General features: G+C 38.3%; 1 protein-coding gene across 1 annotated transcript in view; it reads left to right on the forward strand.

Annotated features, from left to right (window-relative positions):
- Window positions 1-5,075: 5,075 nt before the first annotated feature.
- Smp_197190 (SEC23-interacting protein (p125),putative) overlaps window positions 5,076-20,868 on the forward strand; it is a gene marked incomplete at both ends in the record, with an annotated part of 31,478 nt that continues 15,685 nt past the window's right edge. Inside the window, 6 exons of the mRNA XM_018791737.1 lie at window positions 5,076-5,348; window positions 8,793-9,099; window positions 13,585-13,707; window positions 13,777-13,912; window positions 16,458-16,552; window positions 18,696-18,987. Of these exons, the coding sequence (XP_018645152.1) occupies window positions 5,076-5,348; window positions 8,793-9,099; window positions 13,585-13,707; window positions 13,777-13,912; window positions 16,458-16,552; window positions 18,696-18,987 (1,226 nt within the window). The remainder of the gene's footprint in view (window positions 5,349-8,792; window positions 9,100-13,584; window positions 13,708-13,776; window positions 13,913-16,457; window positions 16,553-18,695; window positions 18,988-20,868) is intronic.

The following is a 20,868-nucleotide window of genomic DNA, read 5'->3' on the forward strand; positions in this document are numbered from 1 at the left end:
ATCATTGCCACCATCGCTAGGGTATGATCACATACTCACGTGCATTGATCGTTTCGCAAGATGGCTCGAAGCTATTCCCATCATGTCTATTACGGCGGGGACACTTGCTCACCGCTTCGTAGAACAATGGATAGCTCTGTACGGTCGTCCATCGACTGTCACGATTGACCGAGGACAACAATTTGAGTCCGCATTATTCTCCTCGCTATCAACTTTACCTCTAGTAACAAAAAAGACTTAGTAGGTGTTTGGTGCCTAATAATTCAGTTCAAAGTCTGAAAAAACGTGAGCCTGAACTTGTTTAACAGTGAGTTTATAATTGTGCCTCATTCGGTTGACTTGTAATACAAGATTGATTTGACATTCCCACACATAAAGCACAAATCATCAAACAGATAACGATAATTTGCCGTAAAGTATGAAGTAAAAGTGTTCAAAGTGCCATGATATTAACAAAACAGCATAAATTTAGCTTAAGCCTGCGAGAGATAAAGTCTGAAGAACACGAAGTAACGTTTTGCACATGCAAAATCATCCAAAAGTACTTTTCTGCCGTACCGTCCTTACTAAACACATAGACAAGTTGTGTTGTTTTAAGAAAGTGAGAATTTATATTTTAAAACATTCTAACTGGGGTTCCCATTTTAGGCTGTTAGAGAAATATAATTTTTTTGAAAAAAGTGCGTAAATCTTCAGAAAGATTAAAGATCCAATCATACGCAAAAAGATCGGTGGAGGGTGGTTTAGAATCTAGGTCTGTGTGGCTTTTCAAATCTTAGTCTTCGTAATTATTCTTGAGGTTTCTTAATGATCTCTAGTTCACACTTTCGTGTTGTTATATGCTTTCGATTAACGTCAGTGATAAATTAAGTTTATTGTTTTTGACCAGGTTTAATATTCTGACTGTGGTTCAATACTTTCTAAGTATGAAATATATTTTTATCAAAGCTTTGTAGATCTTCCAAATCTCGTTATTTGTAGTAGGGTAACTCACAATATCATGATTTGCAGTGGTATTTAGGTCCTGATAAGTATTGATACCCTAAATATTTAGGAACAGGTGCTAGAGATCGGAGTGTGTGTCTGAAAAATCGGGCAGTGTTATCGACGAGACTTTAATTTATGGACGACATTTGAACGGATCTGAAGTGACGTTCAAGGATATTAGCTAATCAGGAAACAGTATAGCGTAAAAATATATCACAATACCAAAGAACTGGATTGGATACACTTATTTTACGTGGTTTAAAAACTTGTCATGGTTAGAAAGAGGTTTAAAGGTTCTAAAATCGTAATGCATTAGGTAGAAGAACTCATCCATGTAGCTCCATAATAGTCAGTCTCTGATGCTATGACAAGGTCGCAAAAACTCAGCCTCGACCACATGGCTTCAATATTGTTTGTGTGTACTCCGGTTGTGTAAGTTTGTCATTTTTATTACGCATATATCCTTACAATGCTCGGACCACTGAACAGCCGAAGGTTCAGTAACATCTGCGATTATTGCAGCCAGTGTTACTGGTGCTTTTATCATACAGTTCGCGGCAATTATTATAATTTGTCTTAGTCTCAATCTGGATCAAGCGAAAGAAGTTCCTATTCTAGCAGACGTCATCCTCCAACATATGTTACGTCGAAGGACAACATCGCGGCAGTCTGCACAAGGTCTTCAAGCTATTTGAAATTGGTACCATAACATTAAAATCCGTTAAACGCTTTTGATTGTCTCGTCCATAAATTATAGTCTCGCCGTGTTTTCGTACTTGTTGTGAATCGACTTTGTGTATTATTTCTTCAGTGTAGTGACAAAAGTGCAGTATGATAAGTGTGACAACTGGCTCCACCAGATGTGTTCCTGTTTGAACCCACCGCATAAAAAGATGCTCGAAACCTAACTCCCATTCGCTTTGTATATTTGGCTGTTCTAGAGAGACATTAATTATCCAGGAGGCGATGGTCTTTCTGCCGTCGGTCAGTAAGAAAGTTTATAGTGGCTGCACTGGTAACATGAGTACTGACAGCAAGGAATGTGTCAGTGTGTTACGTGCTTTTACGAAGCGTGTCAAACACCCGTTTGCGGAACATAGGAGAGGAGCATCGCCTCTTAAGCAAACAAGGATTGAAATACCACTGGATGTTGGTGGTCACGATCCTAAAGTCGCACCAGAAGACCCGGATAAGACCATCACTGTTTCGAGTAGTCCCTATGTGGCTGCCTCGAGTGATGGGAAATGGACAGTAGTGTGGAAACAAAGAAAAAAACTTTACCACAAATAACACGATTGTTTTATGAGTCTATGTTATGCTCTTATTCTGAGTCGCAGGATACGTCGCCAATGTTCCTAAGTAAGACCTAACATAGTTGGAAAAACCTTGATGTGACCGAATGTTGTTGCGAGTAATTTACTAGAATCAAGTGACCCTGATCCAATAACTGGGCATGCATATAACTTGGTAAAGGTCGGAATATTTATTCTTAGCAACCTATCTGATAACTCTATCAGAGTTCAGACAATAAAATTGATAAGAATAGGTAAGAGGACCAACGGAACTGTTGAATCGTGCCCGTATATACTCCTTAACGTAATCTTAGGGTCGGAAAAACAACGAAATCTTTTGTTAACTTGTGCTCAAAGTCACGACATTACTGACATTCGAGCGAGACCTCACACGTGTTTAGTAGATAAAATAAAAGGAAGGCGGGATTAGCTGAACTAGAAACACGTCGACAAAGTGGAGAAGGAAGTCTCCGCTTTGTGAGTTTTTGGGTAGTCAGTTCTTGGAAGCGAATTCTGCCAGGGCCTGTATGGGTCGGTCGTTCTCTTTATGCGTTTTATGTACAAATGCTCGTAGTCTAGAGTGGGGAGAGTCAGCTCTTCCTCTCGAAATACTCTCAAATGGCCACGCGTATACAGCCACTGTCAGGGAAGTCCTCACTGCGTTCTTGCGGCATTACTTTTGTTTACGAAATTAAGAGGACGAGAAGCGAATGTCCGGGGCATCAGCCAGGTCCATGGACACAGAGGACCCACCTAGGGAAGTTGGGAAACCCTGATTCTAAACCAGTGATACACATGGGCTACACTATCGTAAAGGAACAAATGGCGTATGAACCAGTCATTGGTCACCGGCTACCATGGGACTGCATCTCCCAGCGTTGCTCCACTGCCTTGTGGATCAGACCTTTAGATCGAAGGCTCCAATTATGGCCTCCTTAGAAAACTCCCCGCTTCGGTTCGGGCACCCGGGAAGTATCATAGCCCATACACAAATCAGTTGACTTGTGTGGCGTATATGTTTTCGGTGTCCCTTTGTATCAATATTTACGTGTTTAAATAAACAAATAAATTATTGGGATACTACTATTTAAGAAGTGCTAGGATTAGGTGCAAGAAGGGGGATGGAGTCCTTATATACATAGCTAACAGTATAAAAATCCGTCTCTTTATTTGTGAATCCCATTATAGTGGAACCAGTGAAGTCGCTAGCTGTGAACTCGCTTTTGAAGGTTGAGCATTTATACTCGGTGTCATCTATCGTTGCTCAATCTGCTTAGCTGATGACTTTATTTTAGAGCCCATTCAGCTATGGAGTGAAAATAACGGATACCTGGTATTAGGTCAATGCACTTGGTTGAACAGAGATAGCTGCTGTAGGATCTGAAAACCTTCGATAGTAGGCTCCTGACGCGGGTAAAGTAGCATGCCTTAGTACAGTATGTATCCGAACCTACACATTCTGATCCGAACCAAAAATCTTTGTTAGACTTAGCAATCACTCATGCGACCGAGGATATTGTCTGTCTAAATATCCTCCCACTGTTAGCTAATGGCGATCATACTGTTCTGTCGTTTGTGTCTAGAGCTTGTGACATTATATGCGATCAGGTTAAACCACGACCAAATGTGTGGGAAGCAAAATATCGGCCATCCAGGAGTGCGCTGGTCAGTAAACACTAGCTCGTCAGTCGAAGCATAGCCCATATTTAATGATAAGCTTAGCTTAGTTACCTCCCCATTTATACCGTGCTTTATACCATGTAGACTAAACTACTGCCTACCATGGATAAAAAACAGGTCAAGAAACTTCCTAGACGTAGGAAAAAGCAATGGAATATGTTTATCTGTACAGCACAGATTTATGTATTGTAAGAATAGGGATGCTTGCAAAGCCTTGATAAGTAAGGCTAGATACCCATATGAAAAACAATTACTTGGGGATTGTGAAAGTAGTCCCGAAAGGTTCGTAATTTATTCCATTAACTGAACGCAGAAATGTTTAGGGTATTATACTCAGCTTGTGTGAGACCGCATTTGGAATATTGGATTCAAGCAGTGAATGCTTGTTTCGAGTATGAGGTGGATATGCTAGAACAACGGCGAGAAACCAAAATGATGAACGTTCTCACTAACCTGTCTTATAGAAACAGACAGACGCCTTAACCAATTTCCGTTATATTACCGTCCACGGGTGATCTAATACTGGCTTGTTGTATACTGAACAATGATGTTGGTATTGATATTTTTTTTATTAACGTCTGAGACTGACCATCTGAGAGGATATTCTAAGGATGTTCAAGGCATGAAGTCAAATCGCTTACGTCTGGAGTTATATTGATAAGTTTTGTGTTAGTGTTGCCGTCCCTAGTTGTAGCCCAGTTTTCTCTCGCAATGTTTGTCATTCAAATGGGACGGACTCTAAAACAGTATTTCTTAGTTACTGGGTCGTTTCTCCCCTGTTTATGTAGAACATATAAATGATCTTGTTCAGCACCTCGGCAGTTATATTATCAAATTTAGTTCACTGGTTTTGATTACTGAATTGTCTTAAATATATTGTTTAGTTTATGACTATCCGCTTTCACTTCGAAATAGTTTTCTTTTTTCTTTCAGATTTCCATTCTGGCTAAGGGAACTTCCACCTCCAAGCTTATGAAAATCTTTGACACTTACCTAACATAATCATAACAGTATATTATAAGCCCAACATAAATTTATTAACGACTTAGAGTCATATTTTCTCTGGGCAAAGTCTGTGTTAAGGACGTTTACATTAAGTTCAAACAACCTCGTAGAATGAGTTATGAAAGACAGTCCAACTCAACGATCTCCAATCCCAGCCTATCTGGTTTGGCGCTAAATCTATCTCAGGCGTCAATACCAACTGGACCGATTCTTCTTCCACAATTTATTTCTCCTAGAGCTGATGAATTATCGTCTTTCATTGGAGAAAATCCAGTAAATACAACGACATCTATACCAGGAAGTGAAGAGAAATCTCTCGACTCTGGATCAAGTCTTGCAAAAAACATCAATATCTTGGAAGTATCATCGTCCGCAGCCTGCTCCGTAGGTTTACTTTGGTAACTAATTCATGTATATTACAGTGTTTCAATATTCAAAGGAACTAAAACTGCCACATAAGTCAATATCTCCCGAGGTTCATGTAGATTTTCATCCTTCATTTATCAGGAATCTCGGCAGCCATATTATACGACGATTAGTTTTCTTAAACCTACCGACCTTAAAGATGCCAAAATATCCTACTGGCAACTTGTAAAATTCTAGATCCACTAGTTTTCTGCACTTGTTCAGTGCCATGTCGTTCTCCTCCTACTAGGAGGTTCACGCTAGCATCATTCACATTCAGTCAGTCAGCTAAAACGTAGGCACATATATGCATCGGTCCAAGTTGTCACACCTCATTAGCACAATAATATGATCACCAAGTTCATAGAAGTAGTTACTTCAATGGTAGTATTATTTTAAAGATTGCGTATAAGGATATAGTACAGGAAGGTAGAATTAATTCGTAGAAAGCATGATATAAAGCAATTTTAATTTACGGTTAAAGAGAAGACAAGGAGTGTATACACTTACGCCATTGTGATCGATTCTGAGCCATGTCACCAAGAGTCTCCAACCATTGTTTGCTAAAAACAAACGATTGTCTGAGCACAGGTGCAGCAGACGATCACCATTATCTGTTCGCTGAGCCCGGATACTAAAATACCCACTTAAATGTCGTTCTGTTTGGTATAAGCTATCTACTTGGGTATTAAAGTCACCCACTACGAGTATTATGTCTTGAGTGCTTAACTTTTCAAGGAAGTTCAGCAAGCTTTCTGTGAACTTCATCTTTCATTTTATCCGGGCTTCAGTCAGTGGGAGCATAGGCAGAAACGACGAAAAGGCAACGACGTGTGTCCGTATCCTTCCGAGTTCTTACGGAACCGTTTAGCCGAACAGCACATAGGTGACTGTTAACATGAGTCCATTCTAATAGCACTTGTTCTACCCTCGTACTTAGTGCTATGCCTACACCCGCCAGTCCACGAGAACTAGCCATCGGGTCGCCAGATAAACGGGGTGTGTATCTCATTGGCTTCCCGTTTTGGCGAGGTGTGGTCAAGTGAATGACCACACTAGGATCCTGTATGCGTGTCTCGGAGACAGCATACACCAGTGGTACGAGATTCTAGGGTCTTAGCCAAGAAGGTCTGCTGGCCGATTCGACATAGGGTGTTTACATTGAAGGCTCCAATGTGTAGTTTTGAGCGAGGTTTTAGTAGACCTGGGACAGTGTTTCGCGCACTAGAATCGTTGGCCATGGTGACACTTGAGGAGGAAACCGAAAGAGGAAGTTCAGTGCTGAAAGTCGAGGTAGAAGGAGTAGTAGGAATTGAAGGAGATTGATTATGAATACAATAATCTTAAGTGCTGTTAGAGGTATGAGGGCAGTTATCACTTCCCGGTTGCCCACAACGTGGAAGGGTTCTTCTAGAGGTACCTGCAAAGAAAATAGGGTTAGAGGTGGTCTTAGTGACCTGAGAGTGTGACCGCAGTGCCCAAGGGACAACTGCTTAAGGGTGGTCACATACGACCTTTTAGTGAGTAATTTTCGTGTTGGCTCCATACTTGTTGGGACTTTACCACCGAAGATGGAGATCCGTGGGATAAGGTGAGGTGTGCATTTTTAGGGTTGACCTTTTCTAACTCCACCTTACCTTGTGGGAAGGCAGCATTGCTGTTACGCTGGTTGTCTGAAGGAAACACATTACTCCCGTCACACCTCTGTACAGTCAGAAGTACGACTTCACTCTCGGACCTTGGGTTTTCTGTTTTTTAGGCTTGCCGCTCTTCAACCGACCTGCCTGACTGGCATGGTAAGACCTTGGGGGACGATTGTCTCAACCAGTGTAGCTCGATTGGTTTATCATAATGGGGAAGCCCGACTATCACGTCAAGGTAGCAGCAACAGTCGGAATCATTCGCATACATTTGAGTTTCATTCTCTTCAATTTATTATTTTCCATTGTTTCAACTTGAGGACTGAAATTTAATAATTCTGTTAAGGTATGTAGATGAAGAACATTTTCGCCTCACTAAGTCTGAAGCTACAATACTGGTGTAATCTATACTATGGAGAGCTTGTTAGGTTCAGTCGCTAACATGTTTCTGTCTTTTTGTTTGAACTGAATTATTCTGTTTAGGTTTAGGATACACATACACAGTGTAATCAGGTAGCATATACTACTCTTAATACACTAATAAATATTAAATGATTGTTTACGTAGGCTTAGTTCTCGACACACAAATTCATGGTTTACGGGTTTAAGGATAGTCTGTATCTTTAGATATTCAGAAATTAGACTCGGACAAAATAACAGTATAATTCAGTTTCTCCCGACTGACTCCTGTGGTAAAGTTAAATGACTTTCATGCTCTCTATGGAAAGCTGGATAGTATTATCACGACATTTTGTTCATGAATACTAATTTATCTCATATTTCGTCATATTTATTACGATTTATGCATAGGTATTTATGACGATATTTCTTTTGACACAGATCTGTCATCAAGCTTTTTTAATCGGAATGTAGGTTGCATTTTTACCATTTGGTATATTGTAGCTTAGGAACTTGATAATCACTTAATCTTATTGCTTGAGTTGTCCTCCTATCACAAGTTATTTATTGGTCTCCAGTTACAGCAAATTTTTATTAGAATTTTAAACCTGTCATTAAACACTACAAATAAATTTACTATATTAAGGATTCTCATTTTACTTTTACCTATTATGTATGGTGACGTAATCTATTTCATTGTGATTACTGACTCAAATTACCTTGATTGGTTTACCACTTTTGTATAAATATTCATATATATTAGAGTAAAGCCTGATGACGATCTAATTGAAAACGATTGTTCGCTTACATGTGTTGTTCTAGATAAAATTTAAATTTCTCAGTTTAAGAAGTTGTAAGGATTTACGAAAATGTTTACATGTTAACTTGGCTTTAAACTAAACATCCACTCTGAACTGTGAGTGGAGGCATTAATCAATTAAAGATGAAAGCATCTATTTACACCTTGTCGTAATTATGTAAATGGTTTTTTTGAAAACAATCTATTTTCTAAGAGGATCATTTTCGAGTATTTGAAAATTTCACTGCAATTAAATTGTAAGTTGTTGTTCTCATGTGTATACCTAGAGGAATAGGTCTCCTAGTGCTTGTTTACGAGTCTGTTACTTATCACCTATCCTAAAAATGGGCTTCATTGTTTGCTATGTATATTAGTACAAGGAATATCGACTAGAATTCCATCCGTATAGTCTCCTGACTTTTGTTTGAATTTTGATTTAGAGTATAAAAGTGCTTACTGTGTAGCTCGGCACAGAGCATGATTTGTCTAAATATCACTTCATCTTGGTTATTTTTTAAACAGTTGATTGACTTGTAACAATTCTAAGTACAGTCGCTTTTAAACATTTCTGTATTTTATCTCAAGTTCAAACCGATCGCTTCCACAACAGTCAAGCCAAGTCAGCGACCTCGTTATGTTTTACCACCGGATATAAACACTTTTGCATCTAACACTCCGACCAGCGTTACCAACATACCTCCCAATTCTTCACTCAAACCATCTTCAACCTTTAAACCAAACCAATTACTTCCTCCATTTCCCCCAAGTAATCCACAAAATAACATACAAACTGAACAACTTCCCGTACTGATGGAAACAGTAGATCAACAAACGCAGTGTACCAATCAGAATATTGATCCAACTTCAACAATCTCATCTTCCGTATCGATGAGTGAGTTTATTTATATTTTCGTCGAGATAAACTGTAACGTTACTGATTTACTTATTACAATCTTGTGTACTGAACTTTAAAACACAGTATGGGGGTTAGTGATATTGCTCAAACCAAGTGGGGTGGTTTTCTAAACCAGTTAGAATATTTTGAAAATGGTTGTGTTGGACTCTCACAAATACTATCTAGACATTGTTAATTCATACAGGTGTCCATAGTTGTCATAATTTCGTGTATCTAGAAGCATGCTATTCTGTGCGTGCTTAATTATTCTAAGATATAAGAAAAAATTAGCATGTTTTATGCCCTCTATCGGGCATCTACATAATTTGTTTTCTGTATGGTAATTCGAATGGCAATAGACTTAGTAAACTTCTTGGATGGGAGATTTTCTCAGTTAATCAAGGCCACCTATAGATTTTCGTGTTAAACAGACATCTATCATTAACATAGAACATAATACAGATGTACGTTGACCCAAGTTGCCATTGCCTAATTAGCACAGCAGGTTGAAACGATAAAATGGATAGCAAAAGGGAGCAAAATTGAATATCAATTTGATAATCGATTCATATAGGCGCACCGGAAATCTGATGAGGTTTTACTACAATTTTTTCGTACTAATATAATAATATTGTAACCTGTCACATGTTCTTTATTCGAATTACTTTGTTGTGATCGATTAATTAATCACACATTACTTTGTAATTGTTGTCATGTCGATAACATTTATCAAATTCTGGAGTTACTTAAGCATGTTCACCCCTCTTGAGACTTATAAGCTGCAGACCAAGTATCTCCAAGCAACCCTGTTCTGGTCTATGCTTTCTATTTGTTGTTATGTTCTATCTATGATAATGATGTCTGCCTCTAACTCTTGGCCCCATGTGTTCTTTGATTTGCCACCTTACCTTTTGCCTTGAAGATTCTAAGTTGGAGCCTGTTTTGTGATAAGTCCGATGGTCCCCTCCTAGTGTGTTCCATTCACATCCATCATAGTGTCCTAATTTCCTCGATTGGCAGTTGGTTTTTTCTGCCAGAGTAGGTTTTTTTAATCGATATTGGTCGAACAATGTACTTGGAGTATCGTGGATAAACAGCTATTTAATGAATGCTTTTACGCCTTCGGTAATGGTTGTGGTAGTTATGGAAGTATCATCTCCATAAAAAAGAAAAGTCCTAACGTTAGTGTTGAAAATTCTGGCAGTTGTTGTGACGGGTGTTTTGAGTTTGTTATCGTTCCGATAAGAATAATGAATGATAACTTTGGGATCCGTTTATGAACCAGTATTATGCATATATTTTTTATCGTATAATCGCTAAATAACTAAACTATTCATATTCATGTTCCCCGTATCATGAGCTTTATTTTGAACTATAAATTATTGCTATGCGATTTACCATTTTTGAGTTATCCTTAGTCTACTAATTACTACCTCCCACATTCACAGCCACATTTGGCTGAATCTTGTACAAATGTTATTTTCTATTTTATTATTGCGATGTGGTCTGTTTGATTGGTATATAAACTCAGTATGTTTGAAAGATAAGGATTCATACCACAGAGGCTGTTATTGGTGTTCTGAACTTAACTGGCTGGGCTAGGCAGGAGCAGGGTCGATAAGCACTCTAGACTGCTCGTACGGTCTTCGTGTGTTACTGTTCCAATCGATAATTCGCTGCTCTCTGATTGGCGGTCTTATCACGTCATACACTAACAGGGCATCCACTCGGCCACAAGTTATAACTGAGTTCTAGATATTCTCTAATTGTTGGGATTCTTTTCTTGCCTTTCCGATTCGTGCCTTGACATCTCTACGGGGTTTTCGTCGTTCATCTATGATGATTCTCAGGTACGTAATGGCTTCCACCTCTTCTAGAGCTCTCCCATCAAGCATGATTTAGCTAGTGCTTGTTGTATTGTACTTCAAGATTTTGTTTCTTCACTTTTGAATGTTGAGGCCCACTAGTGCTGAGGCCGTTGTTACACTTTATTATTATTATTATTTGAACACAAACATTGTTACAAGGGGACACCAAATACATATGCTCCGTGAAATAACAATCGGGTTGTGAAGAGATAGAGAATGTAAAGTGCATATAATAAAAGAACAACAACGAATAGAAATTAGTGTATGAGAGTGAAATAATAATAGTAATAATAATAATGGGAGGAACAGTTCAGTTAGCAAAAATATAACCATAAAAAATTCTTTCAAATAAAGAAGTTGTGCAGCGACCCAGATACACGGAATTCTCGACTACTACTATCCGCTCACTACCCAAGGTGAGTGCAGGATCATGGTCCTGGCAGTCTTGTAGAAATACTTTTCTATTATAAGGTACAAAGCACATGCCATACCTACGGACACTGATTGCCAACTGATTAAGTGCGGATTACATGACCTAGGTATCATCGTAAGACAACATCATCCGCATACTCAATGTTGAAAAGTCTTTCTCCAGACAACTGATCCATACTACCATTACCTACATCCATCAGAGCTGTTTCCAGAACGTCATCGATAGCAAAGTTGAAGAGAAATGGTGAGATCGGGCAACCTCGTTCAACCCCACTGCTTGAATGGAACAGTGGAGAGAGGTGGTTGTATACCGTCACTTTACTCGAGGTGTTAATATATAAGGCATTTAAGATGTTAATAAACTCCCCAGACACACCCTTCTTCAATAGACAATCCCAGAAGACAGTCCTATCCAACGAGTCGAAGGCGGTCCTAATATCAAGAAACACTACGATTGTTGGCCTGTGATAAGTATGACTGTGTTTTAACATTTGGCGGAGGGTGAAGATATGATCAGTACATCCTCGACTAGAATGAAAGCCAGCCTGCTCTTCGCAAGTCAAACTTTCTCGGGTTTTGAACAACCTATGATGTATAACGGAAGCCAATAGTTTGGGCGCAATCGGAAGTAGACCTATCCCCCGATAGTTGTCACCGAAATAATGTGAACCCTTTTGAAATATAAGAACAACTATCAACTCATTGCATGACGTTGGAACACTGTCCAATTGCCAGATGTTTATAAACAACTCAGTCAGTTTCTTAACCTGAAAGTCACCACTATCTTTAAAAAGGGTCTGGTGATCTATGGAGCTTCAAGATTCGGAATTCCTTGCGAACTTCCGCCTCGTTAGGTGGGCCAGTCGTCACAGACCATGGAGGTCAGAGCAGTCTGATCAATGTTACCGGGGCAGCAGACCAATTGAACTGTTCTTCAATGGATTCTGCCCATCATCTAAGACGCCGGTTGATGTTAGTGAGTGGCATCCCGATGCATGTATGTGTCTATTCCTACGTTGTAGCTGACTGACTGAATATGTGTCTTTTCGTTTCTGCGATATTTTGTCTTTCATCATAAGACAATTTCTCTACATTTTTGAAAACCCCTCAGTTTCCGAAACAGAGTTCAGATGTTTGAAATGATGTTTTGTGGTCGGCGGTTTTGTAGCTAGGTTCTTCCTTACGAAGTGGTGTTGCTAATCCCATGCCAAATTGTTTTCCATTACGCGGGTTTTAGACCATAAATAGCTGTAGAAGGATTACGTACGGAGTTGCATTCTAGAGTTACATACTGACAATTTTTCTGGACGTGATTCCGTTTGATGCCGGTCCAGTTGTCTAGAGGTTAAGCGTTCGCACGCGAAATTGAAGGTCTTTGGTTCGAGTCCCGCGCGCGGGATCGTGGATGCGCATTGCTAAGGAGTCCCATACTGGGAAGGAGCGGTCGTCCAATGCTTTCAGTTTTCCAGTGTTGTTCTAGCTTAAATCGACTCGTGAGTTCAACTGTGAAAATAACTTATCGTATTTGGGTCCGTGTAATCAGGCCATTAACTAGAGAACTTAACACCTATTAATCATTGGGTTGTTAAACCCGATATTCAGTCAGAAATTAGCAAGTGAATATCTTTTTCACATTTTAATGTGTATTAACTACTTGATCACACAAGAACACGGATAAGAAATTACGACAGAACTATGAACCAGAAGTGTTTCTTCATTTCATGGTTTACCAAGTAATGACATAATCCAGTAAACAACTAATTAGTTACCAATAGTATTTTAGGTAGTGATTAGGTTTAAAAAGCCATTACTTGTGTAACCAACTATGTTAGATGTGAATAATATGCTCGCCATGACATTAGGTAATGGTACTACAATTTCACAAATCAGTTGTAGTTAAATGTAAATTACTGCGTTCCTACTCAGTAATATCGTAATTATAGTGAGACCGAAAAGTTTTGAGATCGCTTCTGTGTTGATTCATGGGCCCACACTTCTGTGGAGTGACAGGGACAAAACAACTGTCCAGTACTCCCCAGTTATCGTTAGTACTTTGTGTAGTGTCTTTTGGTGACGAAAACCATCTTTAACTTACAATTATCTACATCAGAAGATTTTAGCAGTTAATGTACTTGCATAAATATCTCTGATTTCTGTTATCTTACCAATATCTTCTTTTCAGGGACCATTTATCATCCAGTTGGAGCCCATTGGTTCTATTCTACGACTTTTGAAAAGATATCCGTTTGGTGGCCATTTTCACGTCATGATTCTTACCAAATTGAAACTGAGTTTTTCCGATCATGTTATTTACAGTCTACATCAGAAAATTCACTAGCTTCTTCCATTACTAATAATACATCGGATATGAAAGCAACAATTGGAACTCATGAAATTGTAGTCCAAGTTGATGGAGGTCGTTACGATGTTCATTTAACAAAAAGAGAACGTCGTTCAGTCTACTGGGACGAATCACCAGGTCAAGTTAGACGGGCTACGTGGTTTTATAAGTAAGCTATATTTGTTATAATAACGTTAGTACACAACTTATGTCAAAATAAGGTTGTGTAACGACCGATTAGTAAAAGGAAAATTTCTAAAGTCGAAAACTATGTGTGAAAGATAATTGTCCTCTTAACGAGTATGAGAAAGATGAAGAATTAGTTAAGAACATGAAGATGGTAATAACAAATGACTAAAAATTAAAGGCATTAAAGTATCAATAAGCAATTGTCTGTGTGTGAAAAATTAGGTATTAAAGTCGTGATATGATGAGAGCTTTCACTTGATGAACTGCTAACGCCTCTGCGGCAAAATCATCTATAAAATATTGTTGTAGTGTAGTTGGATTTATAATTTAAGCTAACTAATTTGAAAAACTTTAAACGTCTTTGCCTGTCGGACCTTTGAAGACTTTTAAAAGAGGTAATAGAATGTAGACCAGTTGATGAGCTATGATACTATACAACCGAATGATAACTGCTCATAAGGCCAAATTTCTGATGAAAACGGCCGAATAAACTTATGTGAAAAGACAAGACTACTAACTAGAGTAATATGTATTTTGCGTAGTAAAATAACATAAGATGCTTTTGTAGGTATCATTACCAAGTTTTGATTTGATAATTTTGAATAAATTGAGCATCGGGTAGATTGTTATAAATAAATTAATATATTTGTAATATCCCAATGGTTTTTTCTAGTCTGCTCTTCACGAGCTTTGGTTAGGCATCGAAGTATTATTGAAGCTAATATTTCAGACACTATATTAGTCAAGGTGATTCCTCTGTGATTGTCACAAGAGGATTTTTGTCCCTTCTTATAGACTGGCACAATCAGTGATTGGGACCAGTCAGATGGAATTACGTCCTGTTTCCGGATTCTACCTAAGACCTCAGTCAATCTCACTTCTAGTACTGGATCGCCATCCTTAAAAATCTCAGGGGTAAACCTGTCAGCGCCTGCTGCTCTCCCTCGCTTCAGATTTCCTAAACCTTTACAACTTCTTAAAGTGTTGGATGACTTACCTTAGCTTGCCATCCAGTTAGACTGGAGATCATGGTAAACCGAAATGTGACTGAAGGCCAGTTGGACTGGTCCCTAAAGCGTTCTGCCCATCGATCTAACCTCCTGGATTAAGAGTGAATAATATATCCATCTTTTTCCGAGATAGTTTCGCTAACAGTTGGATTCCTAATATTGGTTTCCTTGACAAGTCTGAACAGTTGCCTGCTGCTACTTATTGCGCTGCCTTTTCCATCTCTCTTTCGCTACCCATCACTGTTTGCGATCATTGCGTAGGCTTCTTAATGGCCTGCGGTTAAGCTGTTATTGTTATTATTCTGTTGACTTCTTCCATATTTCATCTTGTTTACTTCTTAACGTCGTATTGTTGTGAAGCATAACAGCTAGGATCGATACAAATTTATAAAGGTGTAGGTCGTAAAAGGTTTAGATGCTCAGGTTGATTTATTACTGTTCATGTAGTTCATAGCTTAGTAAATCTACCTAGACATTACTGAATTAGGCTTTATGTTATATCTCGATAACAATAGTGAATGGTAACTTTGGGTTCCATTTATGGACCAATATTATGCATATAATGTTTATCGTATATTTGCTAAATAATTAAACTACTCATATTCATGTTCCTTTCATTGTGAGCTTTATTTTGACCCTTGGACTATTATTGAACGATTTACCATTCCCGAGTTATACCCAGTCTATTAATTACTGCTCCCCTTATTCACAACCACATTGGGCTGACTCTTGTACAAATGATATTTTCTATTTTATTGGTACGATGTGGTCAGTCTGTTTGGTATATAAACTCAGTATGTTTGAAAGATAAGGATTCATACCACAGAGGCTGTTATTGGTGTTCTGAACTTAACTGGCTGGGCTAGGCAGGAGCAGGGTCGATAAGCACTCTAGACTGCTCGTACGGTTTTCGTGTGTTACTGTTCCAATCGATAATTCGCTGCTCTCTGATTGGCGGTCTTATCACGTCATACATTAACAGGGCATCCACTCGGCCACAAGATATAACACTTTACAAAAAGGATAGAAAGTAAACCATTGTAGGAAAAAGCAACGATCGTATGTTCTCTTGTTCCCAGTAATCCTCACCTATTGTCGTTCCTTGATGGAGACCACTTTTACATTGACCTCGTCTTCAAATAAATCGCACTAAACTTCTGATCCTTTTTGACTTGAAACAGCTCATTACCGACTGACATCAGTCAGAGAAGTAGTACGTATGTATTAGTATGTATCCTGATTTGGATGCCAGTTTTTGGGATTTCGGTCTAACTTTGAATTGAACAATCTCCACTAATCCTTTATACCAGTGTTGCCTGTCCTATGTGATTTTGTTTCCAAAATTTCAAAAAATCAATTCAGGTGCTATAACAGATTTAAATCAGCTGATTTTATTCATTTTAGGTATACAGAACACTGAAACGTAGTAATTCTGTATAAATCCACTTTCATACTTAATAAATTTCTAATGACTCTATTAATTAATATCTCTTCTTTTTCTTTCCATAACTTCAGACCACAAGGTGAATCACGTGTACTTCCTTTTTCTGAACGGACATGTGACTTACTAGAAGCCCAATACAAATTAAGTGTCGAACAAGGACAATGGGGTAAACGTTTTGATTTACCATCAGAAGATAGACGTGGTGGTAGTGATGTATTTATCTTTAATAGCCCACAAGTAATTTACTAATTGGCAATATTATTCCTATTTGTTTATATTTTCTTATCATTGTTGAGTATTGAACGTATTGCAAAGTTTTAACTCATCATAAATATTGATAATTTTTATTAGTAGGATTGCAGCATGACGATTGAATTACGTTATGCTGTATTTTTTTATATATACTTAATAATTTATTCGATAATAAAATTTTGTCCAGTCTCTAAGTCCTAAGTTCGAATTCTACTCCTTAGCCTTCAAACTTATAGCATAGCTCATATCTAATTAGCTGGTAAATGAGTTGATGAAATTAACCTAAATAAATTTTATCCATCTCAAGTTTCATGGCTACTAATTAGGCGCCAAATGACTGTTTCTCAGAATGTACATGGAAAAGTGATTAAAAATTGTTGATAAGGTCAAATGTTTCACCAACCAGAACTTTAAAAGTTACCCATAATTTGTATAATGTAATAGGAAGACGAAGATTATCAGAACTATGTGATGATATATTAGCGCAATATATTTCGAACGATCCGATCACACGTATACTTATCAAGAACATTTATATATGAAAATAAAAGGTCAACTAGACAGTTAGAGGGTAAGAGGGGACAAAGATAATTGGTTGAAGTTAGACATTAACGCCGTTGGATACTGACTCAGTTGTCTAAAGGATAAGGATTTGCGCGCGGGATCAAAGGTCTTGAGTTCGAGTCATGCGAGCAGGGTCGTGGTTGCTCATTGCTGAGAAGTTCCATACCGGGACGAAACAGCTGCCTAGTGCTTTTAGGTTTTCAATGGTGGTCTAACACTAATCAATTCATGGTCTCAGTAAAGAAAGGTAATAAAGACAATAATATGAAAAATGTGAAGACTCATGCTGGATAATAAACCAATGTTGTCAGAGTAGGTCTGACAAGTGTATATGTAATCAGAATGTTCGAAATGTATTGCACTAATATATCATCACAGTTATGATAGTCTTCATCTTCTTACTACACTATCGAAATTTGTCAAAGAGACTAATTGTTTGATTGATAGTTACAGTGGAATGCAGGATGCGGGTTTTGTCTTATTTGGTATTCATCAACTGGATTTACTCGCATCTCAGATTTGATGTTCGCTCCGAGACTTGAACTGAGTATCATTTTCTTCGAACACTCACACATCATCTGCTTAACTACTAATTTCAGATAGTCACTTAATTGTGCAATGGATTACCCTGTTGTTGATATTTTTGTCTGAATTTTGACCAGTCTCAGTTGGCATATGTGATTTCTATGCAGATTGCCTCAATATAGCCAGTTATGGCACAAGTTAGTATATGATAGATGGAGTTATTGCTTTCATAATCAGATAGCAGTATAAAAGTATATTTTCATTTCACAATAATGTTCTTGATGATCCCCATAAAGTACAAATGTTGCATGTTATTTATTTGAACACATAAACATTGGTACAATGAGGCACCAAATACATATGCACCACAAAATAACAATGAGGCCAGTAGCAGTTATCATTGATTTGTGCGAGTGCTGTGATGCTGCCTGTGTGCCCAAACCGAAGCAGGTGGTGTTCTCAGGGGGAGGCACACTCCGAGCCTTTGACCTGAAGGTCTAATCCACAAGGCAGTGGAGCATCGTTGGAAGATGCAGTCCCATGGTAGCTGGTAATCAACAATTGGTTCATACGCTTTTTGTTCCTCCAGGATCCTGGAGCCCATGTACACCATTGGTTTGGAATCAAGGTTTTCCAACAACAGTAATGCCGCGAGAGGGCAGAGAGTAGGACTTCCCTGGAGGTGGCGATATACGCGTGGCCATGTGAGAGCATTATAAAGAGAGAGAACCGACTTTCCCCCTCTCTTGGACGTACCGGGGCATTTGTGATCAATGTTGCATGAATGAGATGTATTCAATCAAGGTTACAAGAATATGGTTTTCCACCGTTTATATTGTCAAATATATTTTTAATTTTTGCCTGACACTTTATTTATTCTCATTTCTACTGATAGAAATTGTTCCTTATTTCCCTTTTTTTCCATATCACACTTCTGTTTTGCTCTTAGTCGATGATTCAATATTTAGCCTGGCCATATGATTTATCTTCCACAACGAACTCGGGAAATGTTGTTGCCGGTACATCATCACCACTTATTCATTTAGATTCAAGTCAAATATCCCAAGAAATGTCTTTAACTGGTCAATTATTCGAAGGACGTGTGTGTTACCTACATCGTGGTTTAAATGAACAGTTGATGGAACAGATTGATGAAGGAGATTATAAACCAATTGACCAGTTATTTTTCATTGTACATGGTATTGGCTCAATATATAATTTAAAAGGACAAGGTTTGATAGAATGTGTTAATGATATGAGGTGAGTAGTACACATGTGTTGAGCAGGTGCTCGCGAGCACCTCCCAGTGCGTGCAAGCATAGATGTAGGTAGGTTTGTTAACGGTTCATACAGCCAACATATATCAGTCATACTGCATTATAATTTCACATGTTTTCTTTGGTACAAATGTTAAACTTTGAATATCATATTATGAAGACAGATGACTCTGGTAAATTTGTCAAGAGATACCAAATTTCTCAAGGTTTTACCAGTTAACTGGTATTGAAACCTTATGTAGTTTTATCTAGATATTTGCTAAATGAGGTATTCTCGACAGATAACAGAGACTTTAGTAAATGTATACCTTATAACTGATCTACACCTGCTTCATAAATGATCATAATTTGTAGGAGCGAAACATCAAATATACAAGTTTGATAGAAAAGGATGTAATAAATGGTAAGAGTAACCTGTTTCGAACATTGTTTATGTGAGACACGTAAGTATTGCTACTAAGAGAGACCAAATAAATATGCGCCATACAATTAGAAAATAAGAGACTGGGAAGTGATAGCAGAAAATGAACATTGTTAAAAAAGCAGCAATTAAATGGATACAAGTTTATGATAATATGAATATAATGGAAGAAGCAGTTCCGTTAAGAAGGGTTCAGCCAGGAGATTTTCCAGTCAAAGAACTTCCTCTCATTTTTATTAAGGAGGTAAAGATGTTACATCGGGACCAGCACTGGCTTCTATTTTGAGCCATATTTGACAATGTTTCAGACCACTGTGTCCCACTATTTCCAGAATCGCACTAGGGAATTTTGTGGAACCTGAAGCTGTCGGTCCTGTTCAGCTCTTCTTCATACCATGTTATACACCAACCACCCCTCTATCTTTTCCAACCAGTTCTAGAATCGGCAAATAATGTACGATGTGGAATTCGTTGTAATGACATTCGTAGTACATGCTCAAATCACCTAATTCACTGTTTCAAGATGTTTACACTAATTGAATTGCTGTCATTGTACCTGAACCTCAGCATCACTAATATGGTGTTGTCACGGAATAACGATAATCCTTTATAGACTACGATAATCAAACACAGAGAGTCGCTCAACTTTCTCAATTCTGAGAGACCATTCAGCCTGAAAGATAAATTTAGATAGTCCTAAAGGTGTTAATGAACCTCCCAACCACAGGCTTCTTCGATAGACAATCCCAGAGAACATTCCTGTCCAACGAATGGAAGTCTTCCCTGGTATCAAGAAGCACAACGATTGTTGACCTGCAATAAGTATGACGTGTTTTAACATTTAAACTAGTATGCGAACGTTGAAGTGAGGCAGTTTGAACGGTACACATTGTTTCAGAAGCGTTGATTCAGAACTCACATTCGGTGGTAGCATTCAACTTCCAACTAGTCGACGAGTTGAAATCGTCTGGATAGGGGATGTGCTGTTTGAGTTGAAAAATAAACGAATTCACGAATTGGAAATAAAAGGGAATATATAAGTGATACAATGTAAAATGGAAACTTATGTTACCGAATAGTTGTGTGCATGATTGTGGGAATGGGGATTGAAGCGAGAACAATTTTCCTATTTGTAGTCATCATCTGGTTTGTATGTAGACTAAGATTATTCACAGATGCCCGAATTGAACCAGTTTGTTTACTTCGGGATCCACTCCTCGATCCATTGACCTAAAGGTCTAATCCGCAGGACGGTGAAGGAACGTTACGAGATCCATACTCATGGTAGCCGGGGACTAATAATAGGTTCATTAGCCATTTGTTACTCCAGGATCATTTAGCCCATATGCACCATTGGTTTGTAGTCAGGGTTTACCAACTCTGGGTGGATCCACCGTATCCGCTAACCCGGAAATTTTTTCTAAACAGTTGACCTTAATTTTC

Source organism: Schistosoma mansoni (assembly GCF_000237925.1).
Source record: "Schistosoma mansoni, WGS project CABG00000000 data, chromosome 1 unplaced supercontig 0094, strain Puerto Rico, whole genome shotgun sequence".
Taxonomy (NCBI): domain Eukaryota; kingdom Metazoa; phylum Platyhelminthes; class Trematoda; order Strigeidida; family Schistosomatidae; genus Schistosoma; species Schistosoma mansoni.